The 22,304-nt window shown below is 41.0% G+C and overlaps 1 protein-coding gene across 1 annotated transcript; it reads left to right on the top strand.

The window, feature by feature from the left end:
- The first annotated feature begins 15 nt into the window (after positions 1 to 15).
- On the top strand, positions 16 to 21,271 carry PASK (PAS domain containing serine/threonine kinase). The gene is made up of 19 exons (XM_083443074.1): positions 16 to 177; positions 829 to 1,023; positions 1,571 to 1,806; positions 3,585 to 3,752; positions 4,147 to 4,287; positions 5,886 to 6,020; positions 6,545 to 6,862; positions 7,248 to 7,422; positions 8,299 to 8,467; positions 8,601 to 8,984; positions 9,185 to 10,365; positions 11,140 to 11,321; positions 12,736 to 12,903; positions 14,009 to 14,134; positions 15,629 to 15,763; positions 16,321 to 16,520; positions 17,080 to 17,213; positions 18,320 to 18,466; positions 19,186 to 21,271. The coding sequence occupies exons 1-19, from the start codon at positions 111 to 113 to the stop codon at positions 19,389 to 19,391; spliced, it is 4,467 nt and encodes a 1,488-aa protein (XP_083299200.1). The 5' UTR covers positions 16 to 110; the 3' UTR covers positions 19,392 to 21,271.
- Positions 21,272 to 22,304: the final 1,033 nt, after the last annotated feature.

Here is a 22,304-nt window from a genome sequence, read left to right as displayed (position 1 = left end):
CATTGGCTCTCGACTCTGCTCTCGGCCTACTCAGGTCGACCCCTGGAATCCCGCGGGCGGGCAGGAAGGCAGTTGCGTCTGAAGTCTGGCAGGGGTGAAGAGAAGTTGGGATGAGCGGGAAGGAAGGTGCTTCGGTTCAACCCCGGAGCACATCTTCAGCCCCAGGGACCAGCTCCGGTACATATAGGGTTAAATATAAAGGGCACCTCTGAACATGTGCAGAGGGCGCTTCCTTCTCGGTTGGGTAAACTTAGTTGTCCCCTGCTTCCAAATAAATAGTAAACTCTCGAAACCTCCGATTGTTATCAGTTAATGACTACATTTCCAAGCAATGTGGGTTGTTTTGGGTGCCCTCCCCCATCACGTAATGGGGGTTATTTGCTGTCAGATTAGAATATAGCTGTGATTTCAACTACTTTTCGTCACTGCCTCTACCATTGCCCATCAGCTCTTGGCCTGTTGCTCATTCTTGGTTGGCTCTCCACTAGGGAAATAAATTGCCAATTTGGGTGGCAAACCCAGTAGTTTTTATCCTGTGCTTGGCTGTTTGCCTAAATGCAGGTTTTGTTTTCCAACTGTAATTGCTGTTAAACATTTTAATGGCATCTCTTTCTGCTGGCTTCTGTCTAGTTCCATCCCCTGTTTCAGTGCTTCAGGTCTGATCCATCCTTTCCTCATTCCTCTTCATCCTTGTACTGCTGAGATATCTTATGTTCACTGGCCATCTCTTTGCTGTCCAACTTCCCCTTGCCCCCCAATACCTGTTTTTGCCCTGCCGCCTCTTTACCAACATATCAGAATCTTGTGCAACTTCTGTTTCCCTCACAGAGGCTGGATGTTTTAGGCGGAAGTACTCTAGTCCGTGCATGACCATGTCACCATCCAAAGAGGTCCTTGCGGGTTCTACAATAGCCTTGTCCCATCCTGGTGTCTGTGAAGAACTAAGCAAGTCATTTCCTTGGATAAACAAGAAAAGGAAGAGTGGGCTTTCCAGGCTCTGCAAGAAGAAAACATCTTTGTCAGGTGATTACTTGGCAGGTTGAGATGTATTAAATGTATTTGTTAGTCAAAGACAGAGAAGTAATTTTCAACTCATTAATCATGCGGACATACTTGTGTTTCTCAAAAAGAGCTTTGAGAAAGGGACACTAAGGGAATGAAATAGGAACTAAAGACTGTCTTTGAATTGTGAATGTTTTTGTAGGCATGCTATGATTTTTTGTAATATGCTTAGCCTTGCTGACTAGATGCTTGGCATTTTGCCATTATTGATCCTTTCCATCCCACTGATGGGATCTCATCATATAATGGTTGTTATCCGGTACAGGTGCCCGGTGCTTTTTGAGACAGTATTCAGGGAATGAGTCACTTGTCTCTTTAGGTTAATTAATTAAAACACAATTGCCTTTCTAGTCTTTTTCTCATGCTTAGTGCTTCCCTGTAACTTTTTAAAAACAAATTATTGCCTGTAACTATGTTTCTTTTTAACAGTTGATACGTGGTTGTCTTGAAATCTTACATATATTTTAATGACAGATATTTGTGGAACTTTCCTCCCCTTTCTTCTCAGAAAATGGATGGAGTTCCTTTTGCTTATCTTCGTTAGCTGCCCAAAACATCTGTGCTAGCAAGTTTCACAACACTTGGACTCATTTGGAAAACAATTCCCTTTCTTGTTCGATATGCAGTACCTCTTCATGTTCTCTCTTAAATGCTCTGACTTTGGAAGAATCCATCCAGGCTCTGGCAACTGCTGGGCGCAACCCAAACAAAGCTGTTTTCACTGTGGATGTCAGAACAACTGAGGTAATAATTAGCTTTTGTAAAGTGTTACCTTACACACAATTGCACACTGTGAATGTGTATGTAGAGGACCCCTGGGTAGGAAAGCCTGTTGTAGTTGTACTATACATATATTGCAGTAATTCATTTGCATCATAACGAATGGTTTTGGATTGCGTCAGGCAGGGTGTGTCGGGGGGAAAATAAATCAAACTAAATATATTTGTAATTTTATAGTACAGCACTAATATAAGATAATCATACTTTTCAGATGCAGAAAACTCCCCCCCTTCCTAAAGACTCATATGTACATGTACTTTTGTTAGTATACAAATATTCTCTTTAGTGGTGTGTAGAAAACTATGGTAAAATAACTGTATAAAAATCATTAACAATGCTTGCAAACTTTGATATCAGTCTGATTCATGACGAGACCCCAAATATGTGAACACAGGAAGCTGCCTTACACAGAGTCAAAGCACAGGTACACCTGGTTCAGTATTTTCTTCATTGAGTGCTTATCTTCACTTTGCACCAACGTAGTGAGGAGTCTTGGCCCGGTGTAATAAAGTTTGGTGACTAAGCTGCCGCTGCACAACTAAGTGGTTAGAGGATTGGTAGTATGAGGATGCATGTAGAGATGTACATAACTTGAACTGGGGAATTGCGCTGCCTACAGTTTGTACAGGTGTATAGTTTTTTCTTCAGCACTGACTTTATGGTGAGGGTTTAATATCTATCTTCCTGTTAAATCAGGTCAGCCATTCAGAAGGCAGATTGTTTGATCCCTGTAATGTCACAATTTTCTTCCTGGAACAGTTTTTCTTCTTTTAAAAAGCTGATCATAGCTTTTTAAAACTTTAAAAATATTAATGATACTGCACCAGACTAGCATCCAAATGAATGAACATCCATGTTGTACTGTACAAATTAACTAAAAAAAAAATTGGACAGCTCAGCTGAAGCATAGGACAGAGGCATGGCAGACTACTGAATCAATGTTGAATTTGCTAACTAGTTTGTTAAATGAGTAGCCAAGTTGGGGTGAAAGGAAGCTGGCTGATAGCTAAAGAATGGGGTCGGGCTGCTTTTGCTCTTTTTTAATATTGGAAAAGAGTGTCTGCTCCATGTCTTATCTTGAAAATGCAATGGGATCTAGATGGATAATTTTTCACTTTGCTACTACATTGTTGTGTATGGTTGGAGTTGCAAACAACCCCTTTCACTGAGAGCAGCTGCAGCTGGCTATGTCTGTAAAACTGTGGACCAAAATGGGGCTGGATGTGGTTTGGTAATAACTGTTTTTGGTATGCCACTTTTATTGTTAAGGGCCAATTAAGTAATTGTTCTTTTAACTAGAGATTGCTGCCTATATCCGAGAACCCATAATATTGTAGTTTGCTAGTTGTCTGACTTGTTGGTATTTTAGCTTGAATCACTTACTGAAGGCATGTTAGTAAACAAGGCTATGGTGCACTGTTAATGGGATATTTATACAATAAATTTATTTGAGCAGTACACAGATAAAGCTGAAAAGAAAACAGTATCTCTTTTAGAGGGTAAATTGTGAAACAGTGATTAGCAGACATTTGTCCTGGTCATATATTTGGGGCATGATCTGGAGAAAGTTACTGTTGCTCCACTTTGCCTTTTGAGTAAGAATGTATAAGAATGCTTCTGTACAAAGTAACTTGGATTATCAATGTAAATTGAAGAGCTCATTCCCCACTGAAATAGCATCAAACTCTGCTTTTAACAGAAGAAGAAAAGCTGAGTTTACTTTTCTTGTTCCTCTGTTTTAGATTCTAGTTGCAAATGACAAAGCCTGCAAGCTTCTTGGTTACAGTACTCAGGAGGTGATTGGCCAGAAATTATCTCAGATGATTTCAAAATCCAATTGGGATATTATGGAAGCACTGAAGGAAGAGCATGATGATGCTGAATATGAAGCAGTAGTTCCTGGAACTGTGGTATGTGAGAACAGACTATTTGTCATAGCAATGTATATGCTACCATTTCTGAATTTTTACTACTACTCATATAGGTATTAATAGCCACAGAAGGGCCTGTAGGAAGCCAACATGTAAATATAAGGCTGCTCTTGCTCATATTTAATGAAGAGGTACCTTAAAATTTGTTCGGTTTTTAAACACCTAAAAGTTGTTACTTCAGAAGTAATGTACTGTATGCTTATTTGCTTACACACTTGCATATCCTATATAGTACAGCTATTATATTTGCAAAATTCCACAAATAAACACACAAAAGGTTTGTATTGAAAGTCAGTCACTGAAAGTTTGTCGCATGGCTGATCAAATTTTAAGCACTACAGATTAGAAATTTAACACTGTCTTTTATCAACAGGTAGATGTTATTTCCCATAGCAATGAAAAGATCCCAGTTTCTGTATGGATGAGAAGAATGAAAACCCATTGCAGTCAGTACTGTGTGGTGGTTTTGGAGCCTGTGGAAAGACTTTCTGCCTCTGTTTTCTTCACAAGCAGAGTGAGTATCCAGTTAGCTTAAATTGCAGCAATGTCTTTCAACTAGCTATCAAGTACAGTTATGGGGTACTAGGAGTTATTGAAACAATTTTGGTTTTCATCACACACAAAGCAATTTACCAGCCAATTTTTGTCATATATATATATATATATATATATATATATATATAATGCAGATCAGTTGTTTTGTGCTAGTGATTTTATATGACCCATTTACTTTGAGCAACATTTTGCTTAAAATGGGTTGGTAAGCTAGATCTGGCTGGTGTGCAGGATCCTTCCTTTCCCCACCTCCCTAAGCTAACCTTTGACAGGTGGATAGTGTTGCCTGCCTTCTGATCATCTTAAGTCATTATGGCATCAGGTACCAACTTCAGAGAGGTCACTTTGCAGTCTATTTGCAAGTGTGATTTGGATTCAATTCATGCACACAGATGGGCATTTCTTCTGCAGACTGGCGGGGGGGGGGGGAAATGTCTATTTGCAGTTATGGTTTGAAATCAAACCACGCCTGCAAACAGAAAACTTCAATGAGGCGCTCTGCCACCACTAATCAGGTGATTGGTGGTTTTTGTGCGTCGCTTTTGGAGGTGCTGAGAGTCCTCTATACTAGAGGATTTGTGATGAAGAACTCCCTAGTGAAGCTGTTCTCAGTGGGGTTTGCAGGCAGCCTGATCAGCTGATAGGGACTGCCAGTGAATCTAGTTGCTCAAGGAACAATTTGGAATAGGCTTAAAGCTGAGTTTTCCATTGCTGTATAATAGAATATATAACCTGACATCATATATGATGTCAGGTATGAGGCAGATGGGCATGGTTTGGGGAAAATACCCTTGTGGGTCAAATTAGGAACCCTGCTGTGTCTCATTAGGCCCACGAGGCTGGAGGCTGCCTAAAAACAACATACAGTGGTACCTTGGGTTAAGTACTTAATTCGTTCCAGAGGTCTGTTCTTCACCTGAAACTGTTCTTAACCTGAAGCACCACTTTAGCTAATGGGGCCTCCTCCTGCTGCTGCGCTGCTGGAGCATGATTTCTGTTCTCATCCTGAAGCAAAGTTCTTAACCCGAGGTACTATTTCTGGGTTAGCGGAGTCTGTAACCTGAAGCGTATGTAACCTGAAGCATATGTAACCCGAGGTACCACTGTACTGGGGACTGGAATTGTTTAAATAAATGATTTAACATTGCTGCTGTAATTTGAGATAGGTATGGAACTTTTGTTGATGTGAAGGGATTGCTTGGCTTTGCGAGGCACTCAAGAAAGTAAATGATTGTATTTTTTTAAAAAATGTAATTTAATAATTGTTTCTTATTGGAGGCTTTTTGTAGGTCAGAAAATCATCCTAAAAATGTTGTAAATAAAATAAATGCATCTAAATTATCTAGATTTCAGGGGATAAAATAAACAACCACAAGGAAATTCATCATCCATCTTAAAGTGGCATTTCATTGAGACCAAGTCTGCTGAATTAGTGGTGCTGAATTGTTTTACCCTCTTTGCATATATTTTGGCCATTTCACCTTAATTACTGTCAAGAACTAATATTTTAGAATGCAGTGTCCTCATGAGCCTAATTCTTGTAACTCTCATTTTAAGGGAGAGATTACTTCCTGTGACCTCCTTTTTGCTCATCTCTATGGTTATGCCTCATCGGAAGAAGTGGTTGGTCAGTACATAACAGACATGATTCCATCTGTTCAAATTCCTATACCTGGCAAGAAAATACCAAAGGTACTGTGATGTAAATTATACTTAGCTGTTCTTTTAAATGTTATTTGGGTAATTTGTTTCTTTTTTCTTCTTAATTGCAAATAGAAGGAAAAGGGGAAGGGGAGTCTGTTCTCATTAACAATAAGAATGCATAAAAAAGAACAATTCATAAAACATATTCTAAATGTATAAATATAAGCCATGTCCAAATAGTTATATGAGATTGTTGATTATAAGATACACATGCAAATATGGAGAGGGAGCAGTAAAATCTTCAAAATGCTGAGTAATAGATGGTGTTTTTTTAGAGTTCCAGCCTTGAAATATAGGTCTTTCTGTAATTGTAAAGGTTCACAAGATCTACTTTGTTGTCCATCTGTTAGTCAGTTAGTTTTCTGCATGGACTGATTCTTGTGCATAACTCTGTGATAGTAATTTAAGGCCTTCAGTCAAAATTCATCTGACTGATTTCCTGGCCACTGTCACTGAGCTTTTAATTGGCTTAGATTTGCATTATGTTACAAGTCTTCTTTTCCTCCCCCCAGAATATCAAAATTCAGAGATCTGTTGGCCGAGCAAGAGAGGGGACAACATTTCCTCTCAGCCTGAAACTGGAAGTTAACTTGCCTGTTGAAGACACCATCCCTGTACCAGATAAGCCTGCACCAGTACCCGATGCTGAAATTTTAGAAGATGACACCAGCATCACCTCCCCTGTAGATTGTTCTTTCCGTGCTTCCATCTGGGTGTTCACCACCATCAGCGGACTAATCACTGTTCAAGCGGATGGTACAATTTATGGAATCAACAATACATTTTCTCTAATGCTCTTTGGTTATGAGAAAAAGGAGCTGCTAGGGAAGGTATTGTTTTGTTGTTGCTTTTGTTTTCCTCTAGAGAAAGATCACGGTGAAGTCATGGGAATGCTACCACTTGGGAAGTATATTCACTCCACTGCTGATTGCTGAGGATTAGTTGGGGGGGGGGACGCCATTCGACAGTGGCATAATGTAGAGTGGCGCATTGTAATTAAGTTGTCAGAAATTAGCTAAGATCTGCCAAAGCAAGGGGGAACTCACTTTCAAAGTTTCAGAAACAAGCTACATTGTACAACAATGGTTTTTAAAGTGCATATTGGACAAAGATTACTCATATGATATTTTTATTCAGTCACATATTATTCTGGTATTTCTCAGTATGCAGTGAGGGGGAAAGGAGGGATTTAATCACATTTATTTTGTATTTCAGAACATCACATTCTTGATTCCTGGTTTTTATAAGTACATGGATAGAGTTGATGATTCCTCTTTGCAACTCCCACAATCTAGAGAAAGTTACGATGTGGACTCAGAAAATGTGAGCTCTTCTGGGGGCTTCAAAGGAACCGAGGTAGATGGCTATGATATGGCGGAAGGAAGTGAAGGTAAATTTACGGAGGTGGGAAATGCAACAAAAAGCTATGCTTTTTATTTTTAATAGACCATGGAGTTATCTGACATTATAATGAATGGAATGTCATATTCACACTTTCTCTCTTGATATAATTTTTTTTGTTCTCACTTTTTTGGACATATCCATTTGCAAAAATAAAAGGATAACAACTTGAAATGGTTGTACCACAGAGTTACCTGAAACATGGTTTAATTTATATGTCTCATGGATCTTGATACTAGAAACTGTTCCTCACTGGAGAATTGCTACACAGCAATTCAAGGAAATAAGGTGTTAACCTTTGTTGTCTGGCTGGCTGATTCATGTCCCCTGGAAGGGCTGCCCACAGTAAATAAGCAGCGTTCTTGTCCCTCCCTTAAACAACTGCTCTTTTAGCCTTAGAATGGCCTGCTCGAGACTTCAAGAACATAATTTTAGCTAACTGTGAGATATATATATAAAATAAAACAACAATATAAGGCAAATTCCAGATTGCAAAACAGTCCAACAGCCAGTTCCTCTCAACTAGTATTGTAGGCCTGAGAAAACAAGTATGTCTTGAGCTGACACCTAAAAGTAACTAATTGTAAGGGACAGCTGGCTCTCTAGGGAAATAATTCCACATTCTGGGTGCCATTACAGAAGGTGACAAAATGTCCGTATGTAAATGTTACAAGACATAATTGCTAAATTTATAACATTTTAAGCACTTACATCTCATTTAACCTTTCATATCCAGCAGAAAAGACATTGTGGGGAGCCATTTAGCCATTAAAAACGTTTAACATGTGGAATGGCCCATAGAGTCTTCCAGTGCATGCCTTGCTGAAAACTTGCAGCATACCACAGTTTTCTTTCTTTGTTCCAGGCCCTCGCCCACTCCCTGCTGGAGATGTGGCTTTGCTGCAAGAGCAACAGGATTTAGCAAGGAGTGATGGAGCAGAACTCTGTACCAGGAAGGAAACCCAGCCAAAGAGTGGGAGTAGTTTGTGTTCTGTTCTGTTATCCTCCCCAGAGGCAGCTGCAGCACTGAATGGGTAGGTTTTGACAGTCACAAAAGTGCACTAGGAATGCAGCTGGCTCTGATGTTTTATCAGGTAGTGGGAAACACTGGTGAAGATTCTGCTCTCGTTCAACATAACCTAACCAGCAGCTTGTTTTCTTTCACAGCAGGGGCTATACACCTTCCAGCGATGTGCTGGCCCATGAGGACGTGCTGCCTTCTGGGAGTCGATGTGATGGAGGCTGTGCTGAGACTATAAAACCTGCTAACTGTCAGCGGTACGAAGTATGTTCTCCCAAACGGTTTCATTCAGAACAGTGTGTGTTGAAAGGTAGCACTAAAGTGCGAGGGAGAAACCTTGTCTGGGGCGCATCTGAGGAAGAAGATGGGCCATTGGATATGCGTGATTCTGGTTCACATGAAATAATGAAGTGCCAATCTGCCACTACAATGAGCAGCGATGGAGTAGAGTTCCATACCCAGCTGGACAGAGGGGGTGGCCTGCCTTCTGTTGTATCATCTCTTCCAGAGTCAGTCACACCAGTGAATGGGTAGGTTTTACTTGCATGTGGCAAGTTTTGCCACTTACCAAAGGATATTGGGTATCCAGCTGCCACTGATGTTCGGAACTGGACAGCTCCAGTGGGATCTCCTGATCTTACACCATGGGATAGGGAAGGGCAAGGAATGTAATGGGGAAGATGCTCCCTCGTTCATTATAACCCAACTAGTAACTTGTTTTCTTACACAGCAGGGACTATGCGTTGGTCCATAATGAAGCGCTGCCTTCTGAGAGTTCACAGGATGGAGGCTGCCCTGAGACAGAGGCTGCAAAACTAAACGACTGCCAGCAGTGCAAAAGACATTCTTCGAAACGATTTCATTCTGAACCATGCATGTTGGAAGGTAGAACTAAACCGAGAGAGAAGAATCTTGCCAGGTGCACATCTGATCTAGTTCATAAAGAAGAAGATGACCCTTTGGAGATACACAGTTCTGGTTCACCACATGAAATCATGAAGTGCCATTATGCCACTACTTCTTCAGAAAGAGAGAACCTTTTCATGGGTGATCAGACTTCTGTGACATGCTTCTTAGAAGAGGATTTAGGGCTTGGGGCAAGTGTGACTTGTGATGCTGTGCAGGTGTCCTGTGGGACTCCCACACTGGATGAGCCCATGTGTAGCAAGCAAGTGCCGTGTTCCAAACACACTCGCGGGATGATAGATGACCTGCCAACAGTAAATCTGACAAGTAGTAGAAAGAGCTTGAGGTTTGAAAATACTGAGCTAGAAAATTCAGCGAAGGATGCATCAGCTTTGTTACCTGATGAAAGGAGCAGCAGCCTTCCCGTTCCAGCAGGATCATCAATACCTTGTGATGTCTCTGCACTGGAGATTGTGGGTGGTAAGAAGCCACGTGATGAGGTTGATTCTGTTTGCTGTGGTTTGACGGACCTGACCTTGAGGATTAGTGGCAAGGTGAATTCAGACTTCTCTGCTGCCTCTAGACCAATAAAGCTTCCATTGTTAAGTGAGGAAGATCTTGAGCAGCCCATGGACCAGGAAATTAATACTTCTGTAAGTGGTCAGATAGACCCCCTACTGTGCGACGGTTCTCCAATAGGCCATTGGAAGGGCTTACTCTCTAGCAAGCATTCAGGGTATGTGGACCTCGGCCTCTCTACATGCTGTGCTTCAGAGGACACAAGTGTTGCAGAGAGAATGGGGAAACATTTAGAAGGATGTTCACTGCACAGTGATGTACAGTCCCAGGAAGATCTCATGCCGTTAATGCAGCAGAGCATGGCACAGTTAACATCAACTCCTGTGAAACCAGAAGCTGTACAGTCCTCAGCAATTACTTTGAACAACGAGATCCTAGAAGGCAACTATTCGGGTAACTGCTACCACAGAGATGGTTCTCGACTCGGTAAGTTCAAAGTAGACATTTTTGCTTCTTGCATTAGTATATTTAATTGGGCATAAGTGTGCATGGAAAGGTTACATGAAGCTGGTGTTCAGTGTGAGCGAAGCAGGCAAGGAATGATAAAACAAACCTGTTGACTCAAGGATAAGAGACAAGCTGTGGTTTAATGCATTGGTCATCCACGATCGGAATGCAAAAACACAGTAGCAGAGGAAAACATTAATTTGATTTTACTAACATTTTGAATTCAATCTGTACTTGATTGGCAGTGAAATTAGGAGAGAGAACTTCTGGTGTGCCAAAATGTTTAGGCAGAGCTTGTCAACCTCTGCCTTAATTTTCATCAAGCAGCTTTATGGTTAACTTTTTACACTGCAAATGGGCTGGTCAGCTGTTGGAGTGCTTGTCAGTCCTATAAAGTGAACAGCAGGCTGTCTGAAGGCCAAAGCTTTGGTGTTCCTGCATGGGTTGCTTTAGAATGATCTTATGTGCTTATGATGTTGATCAACCTGCTGCTTAAGAAGGACTGAGTATTTTTCTGTTGGAAAATATCCAGTGATGAAACTCCATCTTCTACTATTTATTTATTTACTTGGTTCTTAATTAAGCCCTTTTTGCTCATGTTTAAAACACGTTTTATGTTTTTAAAAGCCTTTCCAGTGAAAAAACATTTGTGAATTTCAGATTCTTGCTATCAGGGTAAGAGTTTAAATTATATATCTCACCATTTATTTAGGGTATTAGAGTGCCTTCTTGATGGGCTTTCTATTTTTGCAGCTATACTCTTTGAAGTGAAACGTGTGGAACTGCATGACCCTGCTGCCCTCTTCTGCATTTGGGTTATGAGAGACCACTTTCAGAGTCGGAAACAAGCAGCAGCAAAAACACAGTTCTTACTTTCCAGTTTGGCCAGTTCCTCCCCAAACCTAAGTGACGTCTCTGCACTTAGCTTGGCAGAAGTAAGTATATAGGATCTTCTGGCTCTTTTAAGCCCTGCCCCTGACTTTTGGGCATGAAATAAAAATAGTAGGCAAACCTGCTAACTTGACTGGTTGGTATGTTTGTTTCTTTTTACACAAACAACCAGCTATATGAAGATAGGATGTGCAACACGCTATAGGTCACATTCAACTAAAGAATTGCACTAGTGGGAGTCAGCACAGCAAGACCCTTCCCCTGTCAGCTTAGTGGGTCCGGAGAACCTGGAGAACCCTCCAAATACTGTACAGGGTTAGGAGAGAAGAGATAGCTCAGCCTGGCAAGCAGAAATGCTTGCATTGGTGGAACAATTGCCTTGGTTTGATGTTGAATTTCATCTACCCTTAGTATCACAAGTCAGTTGCTCCTGGCAGAAACTAACTTGACCTAGTTCAAAATCCCCAGATAGTCCATTCCCGATACTGTGTAAACCTGCCTTCTCCCCACCATTGCCATGTTGGCCTTTTGCAAACTGCATTGTATTTTCAGAAGCATGCATGGGTGCCAGGTGTAATTTCACAAATTCAGTTTTATTTAGAAAAAGGAGTAGTCAGCTTCATTTTGCTTTAGTTTTGTTTGTTTTAAAAAAGAGAGTGCCAAGATTTATTGCTGGGTTAATGAAGGTTAAAAATGAAATGAAATATGATGAGAATACTAGTTTGGATGCATCCCAAGAAATGGGAGGCAATGCCAGTTCCTAAATCTGCTGCCCAAAAACATTGCGGCAGGTAGATGGAACTTTTGACTGGAAAATACAGTGGCTTAGTGACTGCTTCTGGCTAAAAGCTTTTATTATTTTGTTTGTTTAATTTATCTTCCTATGAAGCATCTCAAATAATTTCACGATAAAGATTAAAGACAGAAAAAACATACACAATCAAATATAAAAAATGATTATAATAGTTGCACAAGGGATTTTGAGAGGATGGTAGGGTTGCCAACCTGCCAGTCATGTGATATCATAATTGCTTGTGGCTGACCATCGGGGAACCCCATCCACCTGTCAAATTTGACCCATGAGACTGATCCTAATAAGGATCTGACTTGTGGAGCAGAAAGCATTCTTGATCCCTGCTTTACAGATACACCACGACCTACCGGTATATTATATTATCCTTAGTTAGGGGAGGAGAAGAAATGTCCCCTAGCCCATTCAGAACACTCAGCCACCTTCCAGCTATTTGCTGGCTATTCTGGAGCAGTCTTCCTAACAAAAAGGTATGGGAAGCCTGACTAACAGGTTTGACCATGATTCATTGGAAATTAGTGATGATTGCTGGAATTGCCCATTTGCTGAGACTGGTACAAAGGGTACTGGGTATTTCATTATTTTTTTAGATTAGACAAATGTTAGCTAGTTCTCTGATTTTGTAGCCTCTGTGTTGTCTTCTGCAGTTGATCAAAGCAACCCCTGTGTTTGAGAATTCACGAAGAGCTGAAGAACTAGAAAGACTGAGGGCTTGCGAGGGAGACTATGGAAAGAAATATGACACACTTACACTCATTGGCAGAGGAGCGTTTGGATTTGTTTGGACAGCCAGGTGCAAAAAGGATTGCAAGGAGGTGAAAGAGCAAAACTACTTATCAAATGTTAACAGAACTATTCATTGATAACCCTTCTGATTTTTGGAATGAAGTGCTTATTAGTAGTTTCCAAAATCCTTCACATATCTAGATTTCAGAGTTCAGATATGAGCATACATAGTACTGTTTTATTTTCCAATCAAAGTGAGTTGCTTGACACTGTTTTCTGCCAGTGATTCCTTCACCCCCAGTGATTTGAGTATTGTGCTCATGCCCTGCTTGTGGCACCAACCTAAACCATGAGAAGAGAATGCTAGACTAGATGGGCTCTTCTTCAGTTCTTGTTCACTGTGTTAAAGCGTTTATGCTCTAGATAAATTGTTAACATTTGTTAAAGCTTTGTGTGGATGTGGTTTCTCACGGGTCCAATATAAATAGCATTTCAGAAGGGTCAGTCGAACTAGCCTTTGCTGCAATTTTCAGTTGGTGTTTTTTCTCCTTGCTAGTAATGAATGTGTATGAGCACATCTGTGCATTAGCTAAAACACCAGAAAGACCACCTTTTTACATGTACAAACCTCATATGCTAAGAACTGTGCCGGGGGGCCTGCTCACAGGCAAGATGAATCGTGTTGGTGGGCACAAGAGACAGCTTTCTTGTTGATGGCCCCAGTGGTTATGGAATTCATTTCCTTTGTTGGCTAGCAAGCCCGATTTTACACCTTACTGTTGATATTTACTATTGTACTGTGTATTGCGGGTCTATGGACCACAATAAAGCGGTGTGTGGTTATGGAATTACTTCCAAAGTGATATGCATGTGATCTTATCAGTACAGGCTATAAGTAGACACTTGAAAACTCATGTTTTGGGTCACTTTCTCTTAGAGAATTTATATAACTGTATAAACTGAAAAGTAGTCTTAAGTAATTTTGCATTGGTATGTTGCTGGCTACAGTGAACTGGCAAGGCTTTTCAAGAGATGACAGCTCCACTATGCCACCCCCCAATCCAATAAGAATTGTTCTGTAAATGTACACTCTTTTAAGATTCACTGATTAGATGTTAATAGCAATTAAAGGTTTTATTTATTTAAAGTAGTTTATTCCCCAACTTTGCCTCATTTGCTTTGCTTTGTTCCCAGGCTGTAGTGAAGTTCATTTGGAAAGGGAAGGTATTGGACTACTGCTGGGTAGACGATCCTGAGCTGGGGAGAGTTACTCAAGAGATTACAATTCTGAGAAAGCTGCAGCACCCTAATATTATTAAGGTACTGTTCATCCAATATGCAAATGTGTATCTAAATTCATATACAGTGGTACCTTGGGTTACAAACACCTTGGGTTACAAACACTTCGGGTTAGACTCCGCTAACTCGGAAGTAGTACCTCGGGTTAAGAACTTTGCCGTAGGATGAGAACAGAAATTGTGTGGCGGCGGCGTAGCAGCAGCAGCGGGAAGCCCCATTAGCTAAAGTGGTATCTCAGGTTAAGAATGGTTTCAGGTTAAGAATGGACCTCTGGAACGAATTAAGTTCGTAACCAGAGGTACCACTGTAGTGAATTCCTTGTATGTTTGGATGTTATGGCACAGATTCATTTTGTTTGGTGTTAGAAGATGAAAATGTAATTAGAAGACAGCTATTTGACAAACGTGGCTTTTAATAGATACTATGTGGGCAGGTATGCAGATGACACAACCTTGATGGCAGAAAGTGAGGAGGAATTAAAAAACCTTTTATTGAGGGTGAAAGAGGAGAGCACAAAATATGGTCTGAAGCTCAACATCAAAAAAACGAAGATCATGGCCACTGGTGCCACCACCTCCTGGCAAATAGAAGGGGAGGAAATGGAGGCAGTGAGAGATTTTACTTTCTTGGGCTCCATGATCACTGCAGATGGTGACAGCAGCCACGAAATTAAGAGACGCCTGCTTCTTGGGAGGAAAGCAATGGCAAACCTAGATAGCATTTTAAAAAGTAGAGACATCACCTTGCCAACAAAGGTCCGTATAGTAAAAGCTATGGTTTTCCCAGTGGTGATGTATGGAAGTGAGAGCTGGACCATAAAGAAGGCTGATCGCCCAAGAATTGACGCTTTTGAATCATGGTGCTGGAGGAGACTCTTGAGAGTCCCATGGACTGCAAGAAGATCAAACGCATCCATTCTTAAGGAAATCAGCCCTGAGTGCTCACTGGAAGGACAGATCGTGAAGCTGAGGCTCCAATACTTTGGCCACCTCATGAGAAGAGAAGACTCACTGGAAAAGACCCTGATGTTGGGAAAGATGGAGGGCGCAAGGAGAAGGGGACGACAGAGGACGAAATGGTTAGACAGTGTTCTCGAAGCTACAAACATGAATCTGACCAAACTGCGGGTGGCAGTGGAAGACAGAAGTGCCTGGCGTGCTCTGGTCCATGGGGTCACGAAGAGTCGGACACGACTGAACGACTAAACAACAACAACAACAACATGTGGGCAGGTGTCCATACAGTAAGGCCCATGTGGCTTAAGTAGTTACCCTGTACAAGGAATCTAGTTAATGTTTCCATAGAAAACCTTAGAAGTTGAAATCCTCCTAAACTTCCATTGCTTATTTCTGATTTGCATTATCTTATTAGTCTTTGGATCAGTGGAATATACTTTAATTGTTCTATAATGTAAGCTTGACATAATCCTGAACTTAATAGATCATTTCCTATTCAAGGAAGGATGGGAGCCGGGTGTAAAGTTTGTGAAGTTGAAGCAGTACTCTTTATTACCAGGTGCTAGATGTATTTGAGAACCAGCAGTTCTTCCAGCTGGTGATGGAGAGACATGGGTCAGGCCTGGATCTCTTCACATTCATTGATAACCAACCTAATTTGGATGAGCCTTTGGCAAGTTACATATTCAGACAGGTAAGATTTGGTTGAAGTGAAATCTGTAGAAAGAACATGAATGAACTGGATCTGCAACTTGTTAGTTGATCGTACGGAAAGCTGTCTAGAAGAACATAGTTATGGTGGTTGAGGGATCTGAACTGAGCTCACGGTAGGAGCAAAACAGTAAATACTTCCTGTGTCACAATCTCAGTTAGAATGGGGACCTCTGCAGCTGCTGTTTACTTAAACAACAACCCCTCATGCTATTGGAAATTTTATTTCAGAGAGACTTAGAAATGCATCACGTTCTCTTTGATATAGATCATCACATTATCGAAAGATTGTTGTAAGGATAAAATGGGGGAAGCCACTCTGACCTCCTTGGAGGAAGGATGGGATTAAAAAACTGATAAATATTATGCCCAGTTAGTATAAAAAAGAGAAAAGCAAATCTATCAAATGGTTATGTATATCCTCTTTTAAATAGTTAAATGTCCTGGGGGGGGGGAGTCAAAATAATATTTCTACATTTAGTAAATATTATTGGCAATGATACCTAGTTTGATCTCTGGTCTTTTCTGTGTGTTCATTAGCTGGTGTCTGCAGTGAACTATTTGCACTGTAAGAACATCCTTCACAGAGATATCAAGGATGAGAACATTATAATTGCTGAAGATTTCACTATCAAGCTCATAGACTTTGGCTCAGCTGCTTACCTGGAACCTAACAAGTTGTTCTATACCTTTTGTGGGACAATTGAGTACTGCTCACCAGAAGTGCTCTCAGGAAATCCGTATGTATGAATTTGAAAGAAAACCTATAGATCTTGCCCAACGGTAGCTTGATTTGGTTGGGGGTAGGACCTGTAAAACAAACTTAAAAATAAAGTAGAGAAAGACAGAGTGTTTTTATCTTCCTTGCTCTTTATTGCTGCAGTAGGAATCCCTGACATAGCTGTTAACTTTCAGATTTGAAAATAAGGGATCAGCAGCCTCACCTGTCCCAGGGACAGTCTACGGGATATCTAACAATCTGGGATAGCAGCAGGAAGCAGCGGGAAACGGCACTGGAATAAGGGAATTTCCCACAAAAAAAGGGAAGGTCGACAGCTGTGATCCCTGACCAATCACAGACTCACCCACAACCACCATTTCTTCAGCCATATATGCTGTTGGTAGGAAGGAGGGAGGGGATATATATTTGCTGTTGGTAAGGAATCATTTTCAGTTTATTTTGCTGCCTGGGTATCATGATAGTTAATTGCGTTTTCTTTTAAGTAAATTCCCCATTTGCTTGAGTTGTGTGTGTGTGTGTGTGAACATTATTGACTTGAACTATGCATTTTTCTATAGGTACTTGGGACCAGAACTGGAGATGTGGTCACTTGGTATAACTCTTTATACCATAGTCTTTGGAGAAAATCCTTTTTGTGAGCTGGAAGAAACTATGGATGCTGTACTAAGACCTCCTTTCAAAGTGTCGGATGGTGTGTATTTCGCTAATTATTAAGAGTTACTGACTGAAAGGAAGGGGAATAGAATTTGGGCAAGAACTATGTTTGGTTTCTGTGTGCATTTAATTTGACATGCCCCCCCAAAAGTTACATGGGGTTTTCAGTTAGTGGGAATGGGTCTATGGATCAAAGGAAATATTCCCTTGCTCTGTTTGGATGCTCTAGAGCGGGCGGGGAAGTAGATCACTTTCATGCCTCACTCCATCTCCAGTCAAGCCTCCAGCAAGCTTGGATATACAAGGCTGCAGGTTAGTTTGTGACTTTAGGCTTCGTCATGGGGCATTGTCAGAGGTGATTACTATTGGCCCATCGTGTCCATATGCTTCAACCTATGATGATTGGTGTGACATGAACACCAGCCTAATTGTTGTTGGGCATTAATTTTTTTTTTAAAAAAAGACCGTATATAGTAAGAGTAACCATTTCCTGGCTGTAGCGGCTATCCATGTGTCGTAAAAGTTAATCCAAACTTCTATATTGCTAGTTTCTTGTGTAGAAGAGAAGGTGTTCATCCTTTCTCCTGCCTCTCATCCGTTCTCAGTTCCAGATTCCCACCCTAAGGTGGGAAAAGCAGCCATGTGGGTTTTTTATGCACATATGCATGTAATGTGCCATTCCACCCTCAGGCATGCCCAGGACGTTGGTGGCATTCAATAGTTATTGGGTTGTTCTCATGTGACTTGTCTATTAAATAATGAATGTCAGTGCTTAAAAACCACTTTTTTTGGGGGGGGGTATTTCATGGAATTGTTCATAAGACCTAGCTTTTGAACTAGAAAGTCACCTGTCTACTTGTATTGGTCTGTTTTGCGCCGTCTAAGGTGTGTATTTGGCAAGCTTGGCTCCATTTCAGTCATTTTTATAGCCAAGCAAAGGTTATCCTGCAAGAAGGAAGGAAGGAAGAAGGAAGAAGCTGTGGGAGGAATATGTACACTTCTAAATTATGGGGATGGATGCTAAAGATTATGCTCAGTTTATCAAACTTGCATTGGCTGTGCTTAATCTCAGTTCAATTGACAGGCAAGCTGAAGACCAGCATAAAAGCTGCTGATGTTATTTCATCTCCTTGTTGTCCTCAGACCTGATGAATCTGCTGACTGGGCTCTTGCAGCCTTTTCCAGAGGATCGTACAACTCTAGAAGTGGTAGTGGAGGATCCTTGGGTGACACAGCCACTGAACCTTGCTAACTACTCATGGGAGGGAGTATATGTCTCTGCCAAGCCAGGTAGGAGACAAGCTTCGAAAAGCTATCTTCAAAATTTTTATTGAATTTCCAAACAAGAAAGGTCTACAATGAATTTTGTAAAGGAATGACCAGACTTGATAATTTGAAAAAGATCTATATGACTACCGTGCAGTTCAAATCAGTGTATGCCTACTGGCAAGTACACTTTTTGTGTTAAGTTGGTTTACTCCTCCTAGACAACTGTAGTCAAGATTAGAGTTTTATATTGCAGTCCTATATATTTCAACATAGCTCCTTTGAGTTCAGTGGGACTTACTCCCAGACATGTAAGGATTTCATTGCTCATGAAGTATTGCTACCAGGCCTGCCTGTGTCCCAATTTGCTTGTGTATGTGAGCTCACATACACTTGTACAGTACTGGTGATCTTTAATTTGGAGATTGTTGCATGCCACAGTGGCTATTGCACTTGGAGGAATTAGTGGAAATGACTGTCCCACTTTGGGTTTTAACAAAAGAATATGGCAAAAAGATGGTTAGGGAGGATAGCTTGCATAAACCAATGTCTGCTTCCACCTGTTGTGTTTGCAAGTCCCATACTTATTGCACATTCACTTGTAAAGCTTAGTAGTCAAGTAGTTCTAGGGCATGTACAGAGTGCCAGCCGACCTGAGCAATTCAGTAATAGTTTGTAATGGCTGTTGAATAATATTTGTGACTTAGTGTTTATTAATTTTATTTCATTTTTTTACTCCTCAGAAAACAACCATTTCAAAATGAATTCCTCTGGCTGCAGCCATGGTAGCATCTGGGCAGTCCCAAGTCTGGAGAGTGAGCAGAGCCTTAGTGATGACACCAGTAATTATGAGCTGATGGATCCCCAGCTGACAGTAGCCACTGCTGCCTCAGGGCAAGAGCCATCAACCTCGGCAGCTCAAGGGCCATCTACCTCTGTACTTGCTTGAAGAATATTTCCTCACTCACCTGCAAGTCCTTACAAAAATGCCCCGAGGACGTGGAATTCTGACAAACATACTGCCTACGTGAGATGGAATACCATAGTCAGAGCAGTAGCTCCCTTTATTCACTGTGAATTCCTCTGCCACACCCACAGGCTTCTTAGAGATGTATATGTGGGTACCGGCTTCTCACAATGCCTATTCACAAAAAGATCTAGTGCTCGTAGACTCAAATGGCATGACAAATATGCTACATAGTATCTAGGAAGCAACCATGTGATTCAAACCTATACACCAGATTTTGTGGGAGCAGACATTATATAAGCAACACCTATATTTGAACATCTGGCAGCCCTGAAGAAGAGACAGCAGGTGCTCATGGTGGAGGCAACCACAATCCCACTTGCCCACCCTACATAGTGGGTATATTCATGTGAGCTGGCCCATTTGCCATTAATATTGTTTGTTGTAATTACTCATCACAACAGAACCTTTACTACAAAAGCTGCATTGAGTGATGAACTGATAGGAACGGATAGGACTGTTATTTGATTTTAGACACTTAGATGTAGATGTCCTATATTCCAGGCATGTTTGAAGTGTTTGAAAGGGAGGCTACAAGTGGTGTCATTCTGTTTGAGATGACTGATACTATGAATTTTAGTCGTGTATTGGCCAAACTGACAACTGACTGAAGCATACCTAGGGAAGGGTTTCTGAAGAGCTGTTTTCCTCCTGATCACCTTACAATTTGGAGGAGATCTACGATTCATAGCCAAAAACCTTATCAATTGGAGCGTACAACACCCCTGTTTCTGAGGTTCACATATAAATGGTGACATTTTGTATCTGGTAGACATCAATGGTAGGTCAAATTTCTTGCTCACCAGAGAAAAGAAAGTTTTTCTACACCTTTATTCAGTTATTGGATTTGAAACTGAAATCCTTTCCTTTGTCCAGAAAAAGCTCTAGTCAGATATTTCTGGCTGGTTGACATAGAAAGACACCGATTCTTCTCAAAGAATCAGGCATTAGGTAGTTCATATTCATTAGACTTTAAAAAAACCAAAAAGGATTCTGCAGGTAATTGGCAAAATTATAATTTTCGTGGAAGCATTAGCTATTTTTATATATTCTAAGAACAAAATGTCAATCTACATTTTATAGATCTGTTTTGAAATCTTTTGGGAACAGTTCATATTTTTCAAGTGAACTGTGTTCTAGATTACTTTTCTGTACCAGCTCCATTTCTGGATGACCTGACAGGTGAGCACTCTGAAAAGAGTTGGTAAAGTTGTATTTCGCTCTGATGCACCTAGAAGGTAGGCACTTCAATAATATAACTATCTTCAAATTATTATGCACAGAATAGGCCCTACTACTTCTACCTTTATTGGACTGTAATTTAGAGGTAACTAAATGCTAGGCCAATGCTAGCCTTCATTTCCTTTATCTTGAAGGAAGCTATCAGTTTATACAGAAGAGAAGAAAATACCTAGTCATATTAGTGCTCATTGTGTGCCTGTTTAACACAAACAGGCATGATGCTGGGTAGATACCTCTAAGACAATAGTCTAATATAGTCCGCCCCTATACATAAGCATCTTGGTACTATTTATTGGAGTGTTTACTATGCAAACTGCTTATGAATTGCCCTACATTACAGCATGGTTAAAGAGAGGAGGAATTGAAGCAAAACAATTCTAACCTGCTGTGATACCTTTAAGCTAAATGGTTTAGCAAGTCATGTGTCATGACTTTTAACTTAGGCTGTATTTTAAAACGTAACTTTTTAGAATGTATTTTGTTGATTGCTATGATTTTCCATCTTAACTGTGCTGAATCGCTTTGTATGCATTTACTAAAGGCTCTTGTTATCAACAGCAGTGGCCCAGTCTTGTTGCCTTTTCTGTTGCACCCCTTTTTGCTCTGCACACTTGCACACGTTTTCTACCTCAAAGTTGGTGTCGGTTTTATGGGTGGGTTTCGGCCCTCCAACACATAAAACCCCCAGTAGTAATTTGGAAACCTTAATTCAAAACCCTGCTTCAGCTAATCATCTTATGAGGTCTCCTCTACTGTCCTCAGGATCTTTTATTTCTGTTCCTATATATACAGGGTCGGATTTAGGTTTGATGGGGCCCTAAGCTATTGAAGGTAATGAATGGAGCCCTTTATATGTCCAGCTGTCCCTTGTCAACAACAAATTGTCGCTGTTTTTTGTGTTGAATATATGCCATATGGTAATTTATGGACCTAATAGGTATCTAAAGCCATTTGCACATGTTGCCATGCAACCAGTCCATGCAGAATGTTGCTGCCCTATATATAGAAATGAGCAGACCAGTGATATTTTAGGGAGCAGGCTAGCAGACGGGGCCCGTTACTTACATCATAGGAGCCTACACAACACAAAACACTGTTGCTGTATGTAGGTTTTATTTTTTATCTTGTATTTTGGAAATGTACATCCCAGTTGTTTTTTCCTTTTAATTTTGTTGGGGCCCCCAAGCTATAGCTTGTTTAGCTTACAGGTAAATCCGGCACTGTATATATATCTTCGAAGTGGGGTGTGACTAATCCCCCGTTTGCCTCCGAGCGAACACTGTTTTGGTAAACAAGGGCCGCGGTCAAATCCCATCTCCTGGACGCGTCTAGCTACATTATTTTGAGTGGGACAGGTGTGCGCATTACAGATTCCCCAGCTCCCACCCCGAGCACTTAAATCTTAAGGGTATGACTTTAACAATGTCACCTGAAGCGACTCTTTACGGGAGAATAGCAGAGATTACTTCCTAAGCTCAATTGCCCTCCGCATCGATCGGCCTAAACGCAGCTAAATTTCTCCTGCACGGGAAGGGACCGGGGAGGTCGCTCAGCCCTCAACCGCGCGGCGGAACTGTCCCTTCAGCTTCCGTT

This window comes from Podarcis tiliguerta (assembly GCF_965153285.1).
Source record: "Podarcis tiliguerta genome assembly, chromosome: 5".
Classification (NCBI taxonomy): Eukaryota; Metazoa; Chordata; class Lepidosauria; order Squamata; family Lacertidae; genus Podarcis; species Podarcis tiliguerta.
Note: the sequence above shows the minus strand (reverse complement) of the source record. Positions and strands in the feature narration are given on the sequence as shown.